Genomic DNA, 20,836 nt, shown 5'->3' with positions numbered 1-20,836 from the left:
TCAAATGATTGTTACTACTGCCTGCTCATAGACTACTTGAATATTACAAAGAAACAGTTTACAATGTTTTTAAAAATGTTGCATTCGCGTCTAAGTTATATAAATTTCTTATCAGCAATTTTAAACTTGTCTTCTGTAAACTGACATGTCCTAGAGAAGTATGGAGGCTCTGTGATTCAGCACACATCTATGGGACAGGCATGAAAGAAAGAAAAAAGCATTGAATCTATAGATGCAGTCATTTTCCCTGAAACCCCATGATGGGAATTAAAATATTTAATGTCTGTTAGGAAACAATTTCCTTCCTAGAATTCTTCTGAAATATATATATATTTTTTAATTGGTAATAAAATCTTTAAATATAATGCACAAACCCCCTACTTAAAATGTAATTGGGGAGATCTACAATTATTCAGATGATTAAGCAATTCATTCCTGTTTCCCCCTGCTATGCCTGCTGCTACATCTGTGGCACACAGTCCTAATGATCTAGAAATCCCAAACAGAATGTTTGGGCTGAGAAAACACTCCTACCATTTTAGTTTGTTTTATCTACATGCATTAAGAAAAATGACAATTTCGTTAAAGCGAGGAAAAATATCTTTCACAGATGTTTAATACTGATTTAGTATGCTGATTTGCACACCTGTCTGAAAAGGCTGGTATTCAGAGCAGTTCATTATTTTTCTGAAGTATTTTAAGGAACTGTGAAGAAATTACTACAATAATAGCAAATGGTAAACATTTTCTGTCTGCTAACAGAGATTTTTATGGAAGTTATGGATGGTGATAGCGGAGAAAAAAATAAATAAATTAAACTCTGTTTTCTTCCTTTACCAAATGGAAAGCACTGACATTCTTATTTCTGATCATGAAAAATATAGCTGCTGTATTTAGTATTTCCAAGACTATCATTATAATCATTGTTCAATATCTTTGTCCAACAAATCTCAAAAAGTACTGCATAGGTCTAATATTGAAGTGGAGAGATGGACTGGGGTGAGAGGGTCACCCTAGCTACCTCATAATCCATACTGACTTTTGAGTTCACTCTGCTCTGTTATGACACAAACCAAACATCTCTCTAAGTAACTAGAGAGCTCATGCCATTCCACCAAAAAAAAAAAAAAAAAAAGAATACTATGAATCTTGCAAAATTAAGGAACCTGCAAATGGCATAATTAAGGTTTCTTATTAAGGCTAAAGAGAATCCCCTTGAGCACACACACATGGGACACATTAAAATGTGACTGTGTGGCAGAACCACAGCAGACAAAAACAAAGGCTTGCTAGACAGTAGTCCAGTGCTTTGTACTCTCTCGTAGTGATCTTGTCTCTCTTTTAACAGACAAGGCATAAATGGTCTCAAAAGTAACAAGTGCCATGAGTGCCAGCTTTGCTTGATACTTTTGGACTCATTTTCTGTACCTTTTTATGAAGACAAAGCTTTTAGAAATCTTTTACATATACAAGGATGTCAAAATATAATTTTCTTCTCATCTTCTGAATTATTTGAATTTATGAACACCCACTTCCAGTTAATTCCAGTACACGCTGTGCCATGTGTTTCTGGGTGACACACAGATGACACGGCATTCAGAAGTTCATTAGCAACATTATGAAGGATGAGGAAAGTATCGAGAAGTCTTGAAGCCAAGGAGAAGGGTAAGCAGCATGTCACCATGTGTTCAGCAAAACGACGGAACTAGATGATAGTGGAATACATTCCCTGTATGGGAAGGTTTTGAAGGATGAGGGTCAGGGATGACTGCTCAGAGATGCTTATTTTCCTGGTTTATCTTCTCTATTATCTGTCTTGAATGGAGCTGGATTGAGAACCGCCAGCACCTCCAATTGGGAATGCTTTATCGCAGGGCAGCACTGACAAAAGTGCATGACTTTTCAGTTGTGGGAGTAGGAAAACGGGTTCAAGGGAACTGAAATGGGTTCAATGAACTGATTTACCAGCCATGCATGAGTTTTGGAAGGCCAATTCTACTAACAAAGATAATAAAGGAATCTTCAAGTTTGTGGATTAAAATTATGCTCAGTCATTAAAAAAATTAAAATTAACAAAAAAAGATAGCTTTGATAGGTCCCTAGTTATGTTCCTATTAAAAAAGTTGTCAATTGTTCCAGAATTTTGTGGACTTCTAGATATTACTTCTTTACAATTAATTTAACTCATATTCACTTCTGTCCCTTCACACTGGCTTTTGCCCATGACAGCTTTACTTGCAGCAAAGGACAGAGTTATTCAGCAAGCAACAGTACTGCACATTCCTAACTGATCTACTACTAACAGCATTGCAGCAACATGGCTGAGGGGAGTAAAATTATTTAACATGAATCATTATATACCCATAAATTATCCCTAGTTATGTGAAATTTTGAAAATCTGAAAAAGCTCAGCTTTGTAGAGGAGGCAAAACCTGTGTATGACAAAGAGTATTTTAAATAGATTATTGCTTTTCTGGATTTCTGGCTTGTTTAACTATTTTAATCACAAAAGGTATAGCTCCCCTGATATATCCCTGTATAATTCAGGCAGGATTTGAAGAACCATACAGTAAAATAAATTAAAAAAAGATAGAGATCAAACAAATCATGAGAAGACTGCACATGAGCAGATGCTGTTTTCCAATTCAAGTATTTTTCTATTTTTATTTTGTCCTTTTTAATTTTTTTTATTTTTAGAAATAAAATCCTGTTTAGTAGACAGAACAGGAAAATTACAAAAATGAGGAAGATACTAGCCAATGGCTACAGAACAAATACTGAAATTTACCCAGCCCACAGGTGAGAGTGGCAAATGAATTGGCAGACCTGAACACCAGCACTATTCCAGGTGAAAGCCAAAGCCTGCCCTGATCAGGACTTACCAGGAAAACATTCTGTACTTAATCACAAATAGTTGAACAGATTTTTCAAATCCATTTTTTTTAATCCTCGTTAGAAAAATACCTTTTATCTGTATCATATTAAGCGTTATTTTAAAATAGAGGTATTTCTTATAGTATTCACATTCTTTCAAAGGTTTTGCTATAACACAACCTAATGAAAACAAAACTACTACCATTTTTCTTTTCTTTTTATCTCTTTCCCCTAGCCATGCTTGAAATTCATACTTTGATATTTCAGATCACTGAAAACAGACAAGTCTATCTGAGCTGTTGCCCTCTTTTGAATAACAATTTCCTTTGTCTTCTGTCCTTTGAAATAAATTCCCTGTGAAGTTCTCCCTTGTACTATAGTCTATTGAAATATTACCTCTCGATGTCGAGATTTAGTTTTATTTTTAAACAACTGGGCACAAACTTGAGAACAGTGTGCCCTTTATGTGTTTTGTGTATATCCATCACTACAATAATTTTGCAAACAGACTTCAACCACTTTGTGCAATACCACTTCAACAAAGTGGTCACAAATGAAACAAGAAATAAATAATTGCTGGGTTTCTGATTTATAGGACAATTGATTAAAATTCACAAGTACCAAGACCTTGAACACTTTCAGCAGATGAAAATTCAGTCAAGCTAGAACAATATGCAAAAATAAGCATATTTATTATCTATTTCTGTGAAACTTTAGCAGGCTTTAAGTGAACTATCAGAGTCTACTGTTCAAAACAGAATTCTCACAAAAAGTTCTTGAATTGAGGAAAGCCACTTCCACAATCAAAATTCTGTGCCTTATCCCAGGTAATATACATCTCAACTTTATTTTTACTCTTTATTCTTCATATGGTATACAAGGAAAATATTCGAGTGTCCACAGGGAACACGTATGGATTGTTATTGTTTCTATTTGTCTAGTTATGCTAGCACCACTCTAAATCTGAACTCTCTATGACTTCCCTCCACACTACATGAAAAGCAAAAAGACTTTTTTTTTTTTTCAGGAGCATTGATTAGTAATTTGTATTAGTAATTAGTATTGATAGTAATCAGATGATTACTAGATAGTTTCTGGTTTAATGAATATTCTGCCAATTAATAAACTATTAACATTTTAAACAGAGATGTTTAAATATTTTTAAATGTATTCCATGCATTCAAGCTGACTTTTCAGTTTTTTCAAGCTTCTGTATGTTCATGAAGCATTACTTTTAATCTAACAAGAACTTATTTCCATTTTTTCACAAAATTAATGTTCTTTTCAATTAATGCAGTCATAGTTAATGAGGTTTTAGTACAGAGTACAAATTTGTATAAAGATTACGAAGAACAGACACTGATGTCTTTTAAGGTAGAAGAGCTACCTTCTTATCACTCAGTCCAGTCACTTGGTCAACAAATTCCTCTTGAATCATAAATGCAGCTAAGTTGGCAGTATAACTAGCCAGGAAAATGACAGCAAAGAAGGCCCAAACTGACACCATGATTTTACTGGTCGTCCCTTTGGGGTTTTGCACAGGTACAGAGTTGTTGAATACCAAGCCCCAGAGTAACCACACTGCCTTGCCAATGGTGAAGGATGGTCCATGGGGATCTGGAATTGCAAAGAGCATTTGTTTTAGTTGCAAGTATATTTGTGGTAAGATACCACAAATACATAACTACATGATAACAACAAAGCACTCACCAACACATTATGAAAAATATTTTTATACATATTCATTGTCCTCCCAATGTAATCATAGAATTTAGCGTCGGTACTTTCTGCTGTAATGACATTTATTTCCATATTTGTTGCAAAAAATATTTCAACACTTCTCTACGTGTATTTACCTCAGCAGTTTTCAAATGGAGACTGCAAACATAGGTTTGGAGGAGACCAAACTGATGTCTCTTGCAGTAAGGTGTGTGCCACGCTATGTCCCCTTTCAGTATTCTGTACCAGCTGACATGTAAAATGGAAAACTGTGGATATAAGTCTTAATGATTTGTTTCCAATACTTTTCCCACCCAAAGTATTTTTATAAGCTCCAATCTTCAACATTATATTTTTTGAACTTTATGTACTCTCAGATAAGCGTATCAAAATGGGTGAACATTTCACCTACTTTTAAGCAACGCTGCACTCAGAAAATAAATCAACAAAAAGGAGCAACCTGTACAGTTACATAACTTACAGCGAGACTCAGGCTACCTCACAGGTACAGAGTCAGTTCCATGGCTTCAAATGCACTGGTATTACAGGCAGAAACCTGGCCCGGGTAATCTGTGCAGTTCTGTAATTTTTTTCAGTCAGCTTTGAATTCATCCGAAAGCACCCAAAGTTGTCAGCATAATGCCCTCACTTCATGCCCATGGACTAGCAGAAGCAGGTTAGCAGAGATACTATCCACTAAAAAGACCGTATTTGTTGAGTTCTCTGAGAATAAAGGGAAGATTCCTCTTACCCAACTTTAGGTTAGTACAGTGCAAACATCATCTAGACTCCCTGTGTGTTCAATGGAGAAACAGGCTGCTCCTGAACGTGACTCATCCAACTTTTTCAAAAGTACTCATTTTTCAATTAAGGGACAATTCAGACAAAAAGCTGTTATGCAGACTCCTCCAATATTACCTCTATTCCTGCCTATGGGTATGCACACTAAAACTCAGATTTACTTGTTAACTTTAGTTTACATTATTAAAAATAATTATTAAAGGAATAAAATCCAAAGTTGGTACACTCAGTGCATATTGTCATTTCAGTAGAAATGCTCCATGTAACAGTGCAAATTTTCTTGATAGACTCAAACACATCTTAGATTATCTTTTTTCTATTTTTACTGCATTGCTAAGATAGACTGCAGTAAAATAATCATAATGGAGCTGGCTTTTGGTTTATGAAGCTATCCTATAGGGCCATTTAAGATTGAGCTGATGAATAGTAAGTATTTTCTAAGCAGTAATACGAATGAAAGTATATACCAAGAAAACTACTGAAGATTTTACCACCATTGAGTTTCATCCTACTAAAAATACACAGAAAATACAATAATCTATGTAAAGAGTCACATTATTTTTAAACTTCCCCAGCTTCAAATGAATAGCAACTGGATTTGTGGCAAGCCTCTACTGCTAAGTTATGATGTTGCAGTGCCATAATATGAATTTGTAGCCACTACATAATCACATAAGGTGGAACAGAAAAGAACAGCCCAGGCTGCAGATCCCCAGTCTGTACATACTTCTCCTTTCCTCTTCCTAATACAGTGTTTATTTTGGACATAGGTTACAAATTTACCAAGTTATTGAAATGTTGACAATATCTGAACATTACAAAACCCTCCTTGTTCAGGGAACAAACCAACCACCAACTAGAAGAAAACATTAGCTTGTTATAGTCTCTAGGACTATGTTCACCAACCTGAGAGACATCGTTATAAAACAAGGTATGGTTCAGAAATTAAAAACTGTCCACACTCTGAACTGAAAGTGAAGAAAGGGAAGGATGAGGGCACCACGGTACATGAAATCATCATTCTCAGGTCAGAGTGTTAATAGTATACAACTGTATCTTTCACTGAGAAAGACGTGTTCTGTATTAAATTTGTTGTGTCACTATATTTTCAAAAAGAAGTTTCTACAGCCACAAATGCTACACAGTAAGAAATTATGCCCTTCTGCCACTGGCCTCATTTAAAGGATGAGTTCACCACAAGAGAACCATACCTTTTTATATGGACTATATAAAACTATATAAAAGGTAACAGCTGCTTTTCCAGATTAGCCAACAAACATCACCATTGGAGATCATTATCTCTGAACTGTCTGTGAATTCATAAGTCAGGAGACTGAAGAGTTTATTTCAATGCTTTTTTTTTTAAAGCTGACGCCCTACAACTGATACAGTATACTAACATAATGCTGCCTGAATACAACTCTCTCTAATATCTCTTATCCTTCTACATCTTTATTGCAATGAATTAGAATATAGACATGAGTATATAAGGCCTCAAGAAATCACATTTTAAATGAAGAGCAAGCATGCTTTCATAACTACTTTTACTGTTTTATTCCTATGTTACATATATTTTAAAAGATACAGGGTAAAGGATGGTAAATACATTTTGTTTGTTTGTTTGTTTTGCTTTGTTTTTATAGCCCTAAGGTTGTGTAAATTGCAAAGCTTACCTTTCCCTTGTGCTAAGTTCCTGTTATATCCTACAGGGCTAAAATACTCAAATATAAAGACAGCCATGGCGGACACAATGAGAAGCATCACAAACATCATCACCCAGACGGAAGCACTAAAAGGCTCTGCAGCAAAACAGACAAGAGAAACAGAAACAGTTCATTAAACCAGTCACATCACAAGAATTCTAGTGTCTCAGGCTAGGCAAGCCCAGAGGCTTTCTTTAAATTAGCTTTTACCAACAAAAATGCTAGCATTACTGCTAGAACTAAGCAGCAATATACAAAGAACTGCTGTTAGTATCCACAATCTCCATACATGTGAAATCATAAATGCGAGTTGCAATTCAAACATGAAGTCTATGTACTTGTCTTCTTTAACAAAGTCTTAACCTTGACACCGAGTGGCAAATAATTGGTTTGACTTGCGGCTTATTCAGTTTACAATCCTTTTCTATTAATCCTGTGATGCATGCTTTTATCAACAGAATACTCCAACCATTATGACAGTTTCTGTAGAGCAAAAGCAATTAAGCATATGCTTAAAACATTTGGTGTTTCAGTGAAGTACACCTCTCTCTCTGATTTTCTATCCAACAGAAAGCATTAGGGAAAAAAGCCAAATGCTTGCATTCAAAGCAAATCTGGTTTCAGATTTTATTTTTTCCCTTTTCACTTTCATCTATCTCTAATGAAGACATTGTTTCCACTCATAGCAAAAACATTCTTTTGAAAGTTTCACTCTCATCTGGGAGCAAATTTCTGAAATCAAAAGGTTTTTATGGAAAACTGAATGTCAGTTTGAAAGGTAGAAAAAACATAACTTAAAGAAGTAGGTTGGAACAGAAAACTAAAAGTAGTTTCAAATACCAGAACAAGCACCAATTTTTTGAAAGGATTGGAAATACCATGTGATAACACAAAGTTCTTAAATTTCAGCTTTGACCGATTACAAATTCTCTGTCATTTCAGGTGTTCCTGTGGTAACTGTATAAGGATAAATGCAACAAAAGTTTGGTATGGCAAAGTAATATATCTTTATTAGGTCAGCTTATCTGGGGGCATATTATACTCTAATTCTGGTAAATACTGGTAGCGTGAATGTGCTCTGAAATGTGAGAAAAAATTCTTAATAACTATTTTAAATTAGAACAGAACCAAGAAGCACTGGAAGTGACAATAAATGAATTTGCTCCCATGCTTTGCTTTTTTGAAAGTCCAAGAGATTCCTCCATCCTAATCTCTTCATCAAAAATGAAAATCCTTCTATCATTGTAGGAAATGACTCTGAGCAAGAGCTAAAGTGAGCTGAGCCCAATAGCCCAGTCTGAACCTTGCCCAAGTTAGCATGAAGTATTCACCAAGAACTAGAATAAAGTATCATAATTTGGGCCTATATGTGAAAATCTTATGAGATTGGTTTCGTTTGCTACAGTTTCTTCATAAATTTGGAACCATGAAAGACCAAATTCCAGATAGCACCACTTGTGAGTTTGAATGTGAACTGACAAGACAAAGCATGGAATTTTCAAACCAAACAGTTCTCTTTTTGATTTTAAGAGATGATTAAGGAACAGGTTTTTTTTGTTGTTGTTTTTTTTTTGTTATCTTTTAAAGACAGTTTATGAAATTCTTTCAATTACTAAAGACATTTTTTGGAAGAGAATAATAAGTTAGCAAAATAACAGAATGCTTAAAAGACAAAAATAAATAATTCAGAAACAGACAAGTAGATGCCACTTAATGATAAATATTCTATGTAATCATATATTAATTGGAATTAATTGGAATTCACATAAAACTATCATACAATATTGACAGCATTCTCATAGAAGACAGTCAGCAACCCTCATAAAACTCTTATTAAAAGCATCAGGGTAAAAGCAGCAATGGTAATTTGTCAAAATTTAAATTAGGCAAAGGGCAAAATAAGCCAAAGTGAAAAAGCAAGCTATAAACAACAGTTAATGCAGAATGGTCCCTAATAATTTAAGCAGTCTGGTAATGAGGAGTAGAAGCAACAGAAGCAACAGCAAAATAAAAAGCCATTTATAATAAGTAGCAAAATTGAACAAGTACAAAATCAATTGAATAATAAAGTTGATGTTTCTGTCATATTACAGATCAAATTGTGCATTCAGCACTGTTATTTGATTCTCAAAGGACAGAAGGAATTTTTCCCCAGGAGGCAGCAGGTTTTATAAAATTTTTAAGTAGAACAATGATATGACGGAAAAATACTAGCATATGACTTGTTAGTGTACATTGCAAATTATTGGCAATGGAGAAAATAGAGCAATGAAAAAGATTTGCCATTTCACCAGAAAAAAAAAAAAAGAAAAAAAAAAGACAAGTAGCCTCACCTATGAACTCTCTTCCTCTTAAATATATAGAAAAGTTGAATAAAACCCCCACTGATTTTTTTAAAAACTTACATCGTGGATCTAGTATACATGAACAGTAGTAATACATGAAAAAGTTTTAACATGGATAAAATTCTTATTTTTTATTCTAAAATTCTTGGTAGGAGACACCTTTGGGAACAGATAATGAGGAAGAGGCTGTCAGCCCATCAGTTATTTAAATCCATTAGACACAATCATTGAATGGAAAATCTAGTTCAGACAAATTTTGCACTTGCATACACTGATGGCAGTAAATCATGAAAACAAGTATTTCATAAACTTCATTGCTATTTAATAGTATTGTTTTTCACAGATAAAAAAAAAAGAAAAAACATAAAAGTTACATAAGACAACTCAATTGACACTCAGTTAAAATTAAAACTAAATCTGTCTATGAATAAATTCAGTTATCTATCTGATAGTATTTTGCATGGCAGAGCACTTTAATACTACTCCCACAACATCGAAATACACAAGCAGTTCCAGTGATGTGACAGTTTCATCTATGTCTAAATAAACAGAAAGTACATCTGAGATCACAGACTTAATTTATCAGTGCAGTAGATCAGATTTCTACAAAAAAAAAAAATCTATTCTATAGAGCTTGACAAGAAGGCATCATTTTTACTTTTTAAATTCTGTACGTATCCAACTAAACCAAAAGCATTAAATTATTTGTAGAAATATAACTATGATGTTGTGAAAAAAACACAAAAGCAGTCTGTTTTGATGATAGCTGGAGGCAGGTAAGAAGTAAGCAAAGTCCATTAAAAAATTGCCAAAAATTGGAACATATTTAGGAAAACACCGTATAATTCAAATGATAACTTCAGCACATAGAAAGTACAATTTAAAAAATAAATTAACTGTACAAGTCAATTACTTATAGAAATAAAAAATCATTATCTGAGTATTTTCATTTAAAAATGCAGCCTCTCATAATTTCATTAAACAGTCTTCTATTCAGTAAACAACAAAATTAACCACCAACAAAATCTGTTTAGGTATTAACAAGTTAGGTAAATTATTTGATTATTCACTATGTTACACTTACGAGCTATTGCTTCATCTCTGCAATGTGCATTTATGGAACAGGTATGAGAAATAAGCTCTGTGTATAAATGATGACAATGGCTATGAGAAAAAACAATTATTTGCCCACTTGTATCTGATACTCTAGTAACAATCAGTTCCTCACTGGCTAAAGGTGATTTGAATTGAGTGAAGAATTTACACTTAATCTAAAAAGAAACTATACTGATATAAATATATATATAAATAATAAATATGTAACATAATAAAATGATTAAAATGTCATAATTGCTCACCATATTGAAGATGTGAAACTGTTCTGTAAGATACCTGTAAAATACTGATTTTCCTTCAGTTTCAATTATATTATTTTATCTCCACTAGCACTATTTTTCATTTGCAAAATACCTTTGAAAAATTCAGGCAAACCACTAAATATAAAAGTCAAACATAGGCACTACAGTGGAGAGGCAGATAATGAAAGGAGAAACGAACAATAGAAACAAGTAGCAAACAAGGGAAGGAGAGAAGACAGATCTTTACTTCTTTGTATCCCACCTCTTTTCTATCGAGCCTTTCATTTCCATGCTGAATCCCCATTGCTCAACTCCATCATCACAACACAGAAAATTGAAGAAAACACTCAGAAGCTTTGCAGTGCAGTAATATGGTCTTTGGAAGCCAGATGTATCTGTTGCCCATTTAGTGTCAGATCTATTCTAATCACGGCAAAGTCTTCTTTTCTACGCTATTCTACGAAGGGGGGGTTAAATGATTTTGTGAATGTGAGTGCTAGAAAAATATGAGACAACTTATTATGGGCTAAAAAAGCACGGGTTAATGTGTAAGCAGATCTTGAGGAAGTAATTTTCCTAAATGAAGATGCTGGGGAATTCTTTTTTGTATTCAAATCATTATTATTTGGTTTCCAGTTACTGCATCTGAAACCAACAGCACTCTCTTCATGTGTTAAAAACCACATTAATCAGTTTGCTGACACCATACAAACTTCCTAACATGTAATTCAAAAATCTAAGAAACATGTCAACACACTATTTAGCTTAACTAACAATGAAAGCTATCCCACTCTACAGAATTGCAATTAAATGATCTTGAGGGGTTGGAGAACCATACCTAGAAAAGCAGATGGTGAAACTGTGCCATTGCTCCGTGACACCATGACACTAATCCCAGTCTCAACAAATGGCACTGAAAAGTCAACCACTTCAGAGCGCTCTTCATTAATAGTGAGAGACCCCACAGCCATAACTGCACGATGATATACCACCTGATCCACAAAGAGAAGACACCACCAATATTACTCAGTAGAGAACACCTCATTTCTCCAAATGAATTTAAAACAAACATTGCTAGGTTCTTACTTAAGAGCTCTTTTACCTAACAGAACTTACTTCACCAATCATTCCATTCCATACATTATTGACTTTTTTGCCATGTTTCCCATTAGTCACCAAATACAGGTCATACGTGAACTTGACAGTTTTAGACAATTTCTTCAAGATATCAATGCAGAATCCTTTGCAGCACTTCTTTACATTAGTTCCCTCATTAGTTGAGTTGCTGTTAAAAGAGAAGCAAGACAAACATTTCTCCTGGGAAAAACAGAACCACCACAACAGCAAGAGTCAGCATATTGTAAAAGAACAATTTTTCAAACTTCCAAGTGACCAATTTTTTTTCTGGAATGATGGAGAAATAAAATCATGGGATGCTTTATATGGTGCTTATAGCTCTTACTAATCATATTACAGTGGCTTGACAAAATAAATAGAAGATGGTGGTAGACCTTGTACAACATTTTCTGCTTCAGTTTCTCTCCTACTGGACTTCTCCATCAATTCATACAGTCTCCACTTACTGATGTTTCTTTGATTTAGATTAAACATTTATTACTTCTGCTCTTAAGATATTATGTACCACACGTAATTTAATAATTACTGAACTGCCCAACATATAAGTTGTGTAAAGGCATGGTAGTTCACAGCTCTGGAAGCAGTGAGTGCTATATCTTTTCCTGCAGTTTGAGAAGGTGACGTTCAGGCTATCTTTGAGTGCAAAGACCACTCTGGAAGGTCAGAAAAGTCCTGACAACAGAGAAACCAGAGTCCCAAACTGTGATCAGCCATGTAGGTCTTAGACAAGATTTTTATTTATTTTTTTTTTTAATAGGCAATATTTTACAGACTTTGAAGAAATTCAAATCACAAATAAAATGTTGTTTAGAACCTGACTAAGAAGTTCAGATATGTCAATAAAAATGTCCTGGATTTCAGAAACTATTCAGCAACTTCTGGAAAACTTCAGAAACATCAATTACATCTCCTAACACCTGCTCAATTAAAAATGTTATACTCATTTTGGAAACATGTAGACTGAAGCACTTAATGGGTGAAGAAGCATTAATGAATCCACAATGACAAATTTTCCACTGTTTTCTAATGATTACTCCAAAATTACAGAGCAATCAAAGCAATGGACTTTTCTCTAGCTGGTATGTCATAGTATTATATGCTGGAATAGTTTATCTTGTACCAAATTTAAGCATAAATGTATTATTGTCAATAGAAGGCATTCTTAAACTGTTAACTAATTAAACTAATTTAAATAGGCGCATTTCAACATAACAGTTTCCATTCAAAGAGGACTCATTAAAACAATCTAATTTTAGAATATGCTATCTTCTTGCATATGATTGAGAAGGGCCATTTCTAGTTGATTTTGAATTTACTACATACTTACTATCTTGTCATTGACTCAATGTTACTTATATGTATATAACCAGAACCTTCTGATGTATTGAAAGGGAAGATGTGTAAAGAAAAGCATGCTGTGCAGGAAAGAGAAAAAGAAAGAGGAAGAGAAATACAGAACAAAAAGCAAAGGTAGGAATCAAGAACAGCGAAGTATGAGAAAAAATGTATATACAACAAAAGAAATAAGGGAAAGCATTAATGAGAAAATAGATGAACATTTTGCACTCAAAAGCAAACAAATAAAAAAGGAACACTGTGTATTTACTTACTTAATTTTGACAAATTTACGACATGGCACGGTGTTTTTTTGGCAACTTTCCATCAAAGGATCCACATCCTCAACAATGACAAAGGGAGCCTCCTCCAAGGTGACAATACTCAAATGGTTATCATCCGGTTCACTGTCTGCAAAAGAGCTGTACCTTGGCCAGACAGAGTACTTCAGGCTCAGTGAGTTGTTCTCCCACTTCCCCACCTGAAAAGCCAAGATACAGAAGCTGCTGATATCTGATTGCTTGTATTTGACAAATGACATCTCATTAAATACACGGGGATATAGGTACGGGAAATTAGAGTAAAAAGACAGCAGTCCTAGGTTTTTATTATCAAATAAATTTTATTATCAAAATTACTTTAGGAATCTTTAGTAGTCATATGAAGTGGGAAAATAAAGTAACGTAAAGTTATTTAAAGACTGGATGATAACAGTTAACACGATCTTGGCTATAGGTGCACTGAAATTTGATATTGTCATATGCAATTGAACCAGAACAGCAACCAGACACTCCATATGTAATTGGGACCAATTTGCAGTAACAAGAAAATAGGCCTCAAAAGAAAAAAGGGACAAGAAAAATAAAACTAATTCCCACCAGGCTAATGAACAAAGTATCCCAACATTATTTCTGTATGTTCTGTAAAGAAAGGACTCTTCAACCATTATTGTTTGAAAAGTCATGGTGAAAGTATTTTACACCCTAGTCCTAGGGTTCCCAAGGTGGGCCAGACGAGGGTTTTAGTACACACAAGCAGAATTTTACATGACACGGTTTCATATTAGAAATAATGTATTTTATTCTGGTTTAGTTACTGTGAAATAATCCTAAGAGTTTAGCAAGTAATCAAGCAAACACCAACCTTTAGAGTAAATATGCAGTTTTAAGATTTTGGGGGGAGCATAACCAACTTTACTTTAAAATCGTCTTTTTGTTCATTATTATAAATTACCCAACCTTAATTAATCTGCATTTTTTTTCCACTACCAGAACACCAGCAAGGGGAATATGGTTAAAAAAGTATTTAAATATTTTGAAAGCTCTACCATTTTATTTCTAATGGTTGTTTAACTACTTGATATCCATAAATCTAATTGTATGGCTTATCCGAGCAGTAATGACAGATAATATAAATGTGCTACCAGTCCACATAATTTACACCAACACATTTTAATAATCCTTCAGTTACTTTAGCTAAACAAATTATAACATAATCATGAGACTGATACAATATTTGTTTTGCAAGGAAAACAGTAGGAATTAACAGTACAATGAGAGATTCGGGTCCTAAAAAAAAAAAAACACAACTGCACAAAATTGTTATTTTCCTTCTGTCTTCTAAAGACTTTAAAATGAATCACAAAAGTTCCTGAAGAACAAGATTTATATTCATTCCTATTTGGGAAGCACATAAGTACATGCCCTTTGCAGTTTCCTTTCTGTCCTGTTTTTGAGGCAAGGTATTTTGCTGAACTTTAATGTAGGAGGCAGAAATGCCAAATCTCTATATACTTTGATTAGGAAATTCAAAATATCCCAAGGGAATTAGGAAATCACACCTAAATCACTGGGAATCAGGAACTGGATTTATACTGCTTAAAGTTTTAGCATGAAGTTTAACCAAAACACAAGGGATGAAGCCTTTGTGGAATAATAATAATAATAACAACAATAATAACAATAATAAAAATAATAATAGTAATAATAATGCAAAGGGAAACATATCTATTTAACTCTATGACACGGATCCATTGCAAATAAAAAAGTTTGATTGTCAAGTTATGGTACATAATCTCATTCACAGCAGAACCTGTGCTGGTTTATGTTAGCTTACAGAACATAGTTTTTATCCACACCCTAAGTATGCCACAATGTTGGCTGCCTGGAGCAGGGACAATTCCAGACAGATCACTACTTTAATCACAGAATCACAGAATTTCTAGGTTGGAAGAGACCTCAAGATCATCGAGTCCAACCTCTGACCTAACACTAACAGTCCCCACTAAACCATATCCCTAAGCTCTACATCTAAACGTCTTTTAAAGACTTCCAGGGATGGTGACTCAACCACTTCCCTGGGCAGCCTGTTCCAATGTCTAACAACCCTTTCGGTAAAGAAGTTTTTCCTAAGGTCCAACCTAAAACTCCCCTGGCGCAACTTAAGCCCATTCCCCATTGTCCTGTCACCAGGCACGTGGGAGAACAGGCCAACCCCCACCTCACTACGGCCTCCTTTGAGGTATCTGTAGAGAGCAATAAGGTCACCCCTGAGCCTCCTTTTCTCCAGGCTGAACAAGCCCAGCTCCTTCAGCCGCTCCTCGTAGGACTTGTTCTCCAGGCCCCTCACCAGCTTCATCGCCCTTCTCTGGACCCACTCAAGCACCTCGATGTCCTTCTTGTAGCGAGGGGCCCAAAACTGAACACAGTACTCGAGGTACGGCCTCACCAGAGCCGAGTACAGGGGGACAATCACCTCCCTAGCCCTGCTAACAAAAAACATGCCAAGTACAACGATGAATTTCAGCAGTGGAAAATGTGCCTGCCTGCCTGCCTTTTCCAACCAGCAATAAGAAAAGAGATGTGACTGGATCTCAGTTGCGCTTCCATGTCCCAGAGTATAGCAGTAGCAGCACTTGTCGCTACATTACACTACATTACCTGATACAGGTCTATGTAATTCAAAGCGTTTCCCCCTGCAAGCCATCTCCACTGTGTATTGTTGCCACATGGATCAACTGGAATACAAGCAGCCCACCATAATATGAGTTTGTCTGATCCTATCAAAAATGTGATGATTGCTTTGTTTTTAAAAGAGGACTCATGATATATTTTCAATAATTCACCCACATCTTATTGTTTTGAGGAGGATACACCCACTGATGATTTTAAAGGGATGAATTTGTTGAAATGCTAGTTTTTTAGACAGATGCATCTGTACAGAAATGTGTGTTGAGCAGGTCTCTAAAGTTAGGTTCAAACGTTTTTATCCTCTTCATTCCATTATCTCCATACTCACTGATTGTACCTTTATGAAAAAGTAATTAAAAATTAAGACCTTCACTTCGGTCTCAGGGCCATCCCTACTACTCTGCCTGAAGATGTCTACTGCTGCACTTCCAGGAAGTCACACTGAATTCATCAGGGCTTTATACAGGCACAAATCTCATGTCCATTGCAGGTCATCCCTACTTTGTAGTCAGGAACGCTCAGCATCAGAAAGCACAATGGCAAAAAGTACAAACAAAAGATTTCAAAGTCATGAAGAACAGCAGAAAAGCAAATGGCAGAAAAGTCCTGAAAAGCTTTGTTGTTTGGCTAAGAATAGTAAATGAGGAAGAGTAATGCCTCTGAGTCACTCCTTTTCCTTGGGAAATATTTGTGTTGTATTTGCTAGTTCTGATTATTAAATGGTTAGAATAGATGATGGATTTGCTCTGTTGCTGATACTAGACTTGGAAGTAACCAGCTTTCTTCATTTGGTATTTTGATTTTGCAATAGTAATATTGTTGAAGAACACGTTGCACTTTCTATCTTTCAGCTACAGTTTTGAATGATTAAAATGCTTTTCCCTTTTTCATTTATTTTAAAAGAAGGGTAAGAATTTATTTTTATGCAATTAAAGCACATAGTCAAAATACACAAATATTTTTATACTTACATTAGAAGACTTTCAGCCTCTGCAGAACTAATTATAGCATTGCGAATAAGAATCTGAAGGGTATTAATTATTTACATAATGTTTTGTATCCTCGTATATTATTTAGATCCTTCAACATTTTTGTGCTACCAATAGTATCAACTCTTTTACAGAGTGAAGGATTGAAATGAGAGAGGAAAGCTGTAGATTAAGGAAAACTAAAACATGAATATGTTTCTGTTGAGATTAAGAGAATTTATGAAGTTGAATACATATTTTGGTGTCTTGCAAGATCAGCATTTATGTCACTTCAGGAAAAGTCAGATCTAGTTCTAGATCCAATCAGTACCTGTTCTGAATGCCTTTGAAACCTTCAAAAGCTTAGGGAAGAAAAAACAAGTTATAACACATGTTGAATGATTTCAGAACTTTATATAGAGACATGTTTATAAATTGTAAAAATTTCTGTGCAAAATCAAATGTTAAGTCCTTATTCAGCACTAACTGTTAAAGTGACTTAACTATAACAAATATATATATATATTTATATATTATATATATATATAAAATTAACTGAGTTTAAAAAAGCATGCAAGTCCTGACTTCACCTCTGAAGGGAAGGCCACTATAAATACTCTAGAAATAAATTAAAAAAAAAAAAGTTCATATGTAAAATACAGAAAGTAGGATATGAAAAGTTCAACTGCTATTTTCAGTAGGAGACAAGTGATATTTGAATAAACCATTTTACAGTGAAATAGCTTACCAACCTGGACAGCTTCAAAATTCAACTGTCTCCAGTGTTTTGCAGTGCTTGTTTTTAGAACATGCTACTTCGTGTTCATGATAGCTACTCATGAAATGAACTCAACATGGCATCCTCCAACCAAGTTCAAGCATCTAGATTTGAGGTAAGAAAGTGCTCCTGTTTAAATTAGCATGCTTACCTAATAATACTGGTACCCCTGATACAAATATTCGTGAAATAGCCATGAAATCTGAAGTTACCATTGTAATGCGGACTATGCTAAACCATTGATAATATGAAGGTAAAACTATGAAACAGAAAACAAAGATACTGCTGTTACATATCAATGAAATGCAACCTGATGCTACTAGTTTTTATCTAACAATTTTAATTGTCTCACGTCTTGACTCATTGGGGTTGATTTTCAAAGAATTCAGAATAAAATCTGATCTATTTGAATCACACAGTACAACAAAAGGAAATCTGAAAAAAGCAAGGCAGGTGATTGTAAAAGTATAAAGGCTTAATATCTACATTGTTTCTTGTAAATTACCACATGATGCAGAAAGTTGCAGAAAAAATGAAGCACTTACTAGAAGCTTTATATTTTAAAAGCAAATGTCAGCAGAATACTCATTCTTACAGAGAGAGAGAAACAAGAAGTGGAAAATACTGATCATTTGCTCAAGTCTGTTTAATCTTTTGTTCAAATGGCTGTTACATAAAAGGAATATAATATGCAGCACATAAAAACTATAGTGCAGTCACAGGAAATCTGCATGTTTGAAGCACTGTTGGCAATATATCCTTCATCTTTGCATTCTAACACCACACAACTTAATTTCTCTGCCGAAGCCTTTCTCTGGTCAGTGCTGGAACCATATAGCACCTAAAAGTTCCAACTTGCACTGATCTCAAGTGAACTCTTTGACATTCAGATTGCCAAATTTCTATTTGTAAGGTGGAATAATGTTATAAAAGAACTTTCCTGAGAATAATTTCCATTTTCCTCATTTCTTGAAAGAAAATTGTTCCTCTAGAAAGAACAAAAATTGAAAGAAATTTGAATTTGAAAGAAAACTGAAGTAAAATTGAAAGAATTGTTCCTCTTGCCCTGAAGTGGTCAGGCAGTTGAACTAGGTGATTTTTGAAGGTCCTTTCCAACTGAATTACTCTATTCTATTGATCAAAGTGCACTTTTGTGATGTCCAAAAAGATAAATAAAAAAGGTGCTTTAATCAAGAATTTGCATGTATAGTCCTGGGCTTGCTATATAGAAATATATGGTCATTTATCAAAATATGTTGAGATAAAAGAATTTCAGCTGTCCCGACTAAATACTTTTTTTTTTCTTTTTTTTTTTTGGCTTGAGTTATTAATTGATAGAATTTGAAATTTTAATTTTTTTATTTTTTTTTTCTCCAAGACAGACTAGAAACTTTTTTTAAGATTTCAAAACTTAGCGTGGGTCAGAGAAATAATTTCCACTAGCTCCTGGAAGCAAGACTACCGCTCCAAAGAATCCAGCTGAAAGCACAGCTCATTAATAGTAGGCAGCCAGAGACATATTCCAGCTGCATCAAGGTGAATCTCACATATTTGAAGTGGTGTGGCAGGCACAGCCATCCTGCATTTAAAATGAAGCTAACGTAAGATGCAACATCTATACTTGGTGTAGCCACTCTGTAATGACAGGAAACTTTGCTATAGATGAATCAGGATGGTTTTCTCTGTCTCACCTGCCTTCCTTTCCTCTTTCCTAGTAGATTAAGTCTATTTAAAATCAACCCCCATTTAAGTGTAACACAACCATCTTCACCTGCAACCACGTGCTGTTAGAAAATCCCATGTGCTAAAGAATTATTTCCTTCTCTAGGCACATTAAAAACACAGGAAAAATATAGACATTTTTTTCTAAAATGTGTTCTTTAAAATCTCTGTTTTTAGAATGACAACCATTTAATTAAGCATTAAATAAAATAGAGAAGAAGTATTTGGACTTCTGGATTATGCAATGTGTAAAATGGAACTACTGAATAGTTCGACGACAGGTCTGAAAATTTGATTTATTCTCCAAACAAACTCAATTAACTATATTTAGTTACAATCTATAGCAAATCAAGCTACAAAGAAGAGAATAGCATGCTTAGAGTGCAAAGGCATAGAAGTATGTTTAGAAGGTGAGCTCTCATTCTGTCTAGACCTCCAAAGAATTCAATTAACAGTACTAGAGTAGTTAAAAGTGAAATTGAGCTTATTTTCAGCGGATGCTTCATTTCAGATATCTGCATTGTTAGATTCAAAAACAGAGGGGGAATGTAAAAATGCATTGCAATGGAGCTACAAGTAATAAACCCAATAGTGTGTATTTATAAAGCAAACTTTTTTGAACCAGAAAATTCAAGCTGAGAATAATGTTCAAAAAAGGCAGACATGCTCTGCTATGGAACTGTCAAAAGCTGCACCCAACTAAGCTTTACTCTGCTGTATGGAAAAGCCAGGAAATATCCAGATGTTTCTGATAAATTTCTGTCATTCCTACCTAGATTGCTAACACAGCAGTGCGTGGCCTCAATCCCAGAGGAATATGGAAGATGACCCACACTTGAAAAGAGGGCAATAGGATTGTTTTTGGGAAGGATCCTGCCCCAAATGATAAAACCTCTTATTTATGGCCAAAAGACTGGAACTCTTAAAATAAATACCTACATACCAACATACATAAAGTTGCTTCACACATACAGGGTTTGTTTCACTATTGTAGGTGCAAAACCTATAAAACTTTCAAGCGTGGACTTCAAAGCAGTGCTCCCGTTATACAAATACATGTACATTTATCGTTGCGTTTCTTTGAAACATCTACAGTCTTTCCTGTTTCCTCTTCATGTGTGCTCTGG

General features: G+C 34.6%; 1 protein-coding gene across 2 annotated transcripts in view; it reads right to left on the bottom strand.

Annotated features, from left to right (window-relative positions):
• The window catches only part of GRIN2A (glutamate ionotropic receptor NMDA type subunit 2A), a 193,214-nt gene that overhangs the window by 47,135 nt on the left and 125,243 nt on the right, over positions 1-20,836 (bottom strand). For both annotated transcript variants that reach the window (XM_038187006.2, XM_021277526.4), the window contains 5 exons: positions 13,548-13,753; positions 11,917-12,085; positions 11,639-11,792; positions 7,068-7,193; positions 4,262-4,491 (listed from right to left, as the gene is read on the bottom strand). In XM_038187006.2, the coding sequence (XP_038042934.1) occupies positions 4,262-4,491; positions 7,068-7,193; positions 11,639-11,792; positions 11,917-12,085; positions 13,548-13,753 (885 nt within the window). The remainder of the gene's footprint in view (positions 1-4,261; positions 4,492-7,067; positions 7,194-11,638; positions 11,793-11,916; positions 12,086-13,547; positions 13,754-20,836) is intronic.

This window comes from Anas platyrhynchos, chromosome 15 (genome assembly GCF_047663525.1).
Source record: "Anas platyrhynchos isolate ZD024472 breed Pekin duck chromosome 15, IASCAAS_PekinDuck_T2T, whole genome shotgun sequence".
Classification (NCBI taxonomy): Eukaryota; Metazoa; Chordata; class Aves; order Anseriformes; family Anatidae; genus Anas; species Anas platyrhynchos.
The sequence above is the reverse complement of the archived record's forward strand: the minus strand, read 5'-3'. Positions and strand labels throughout refer to the sequence as shown.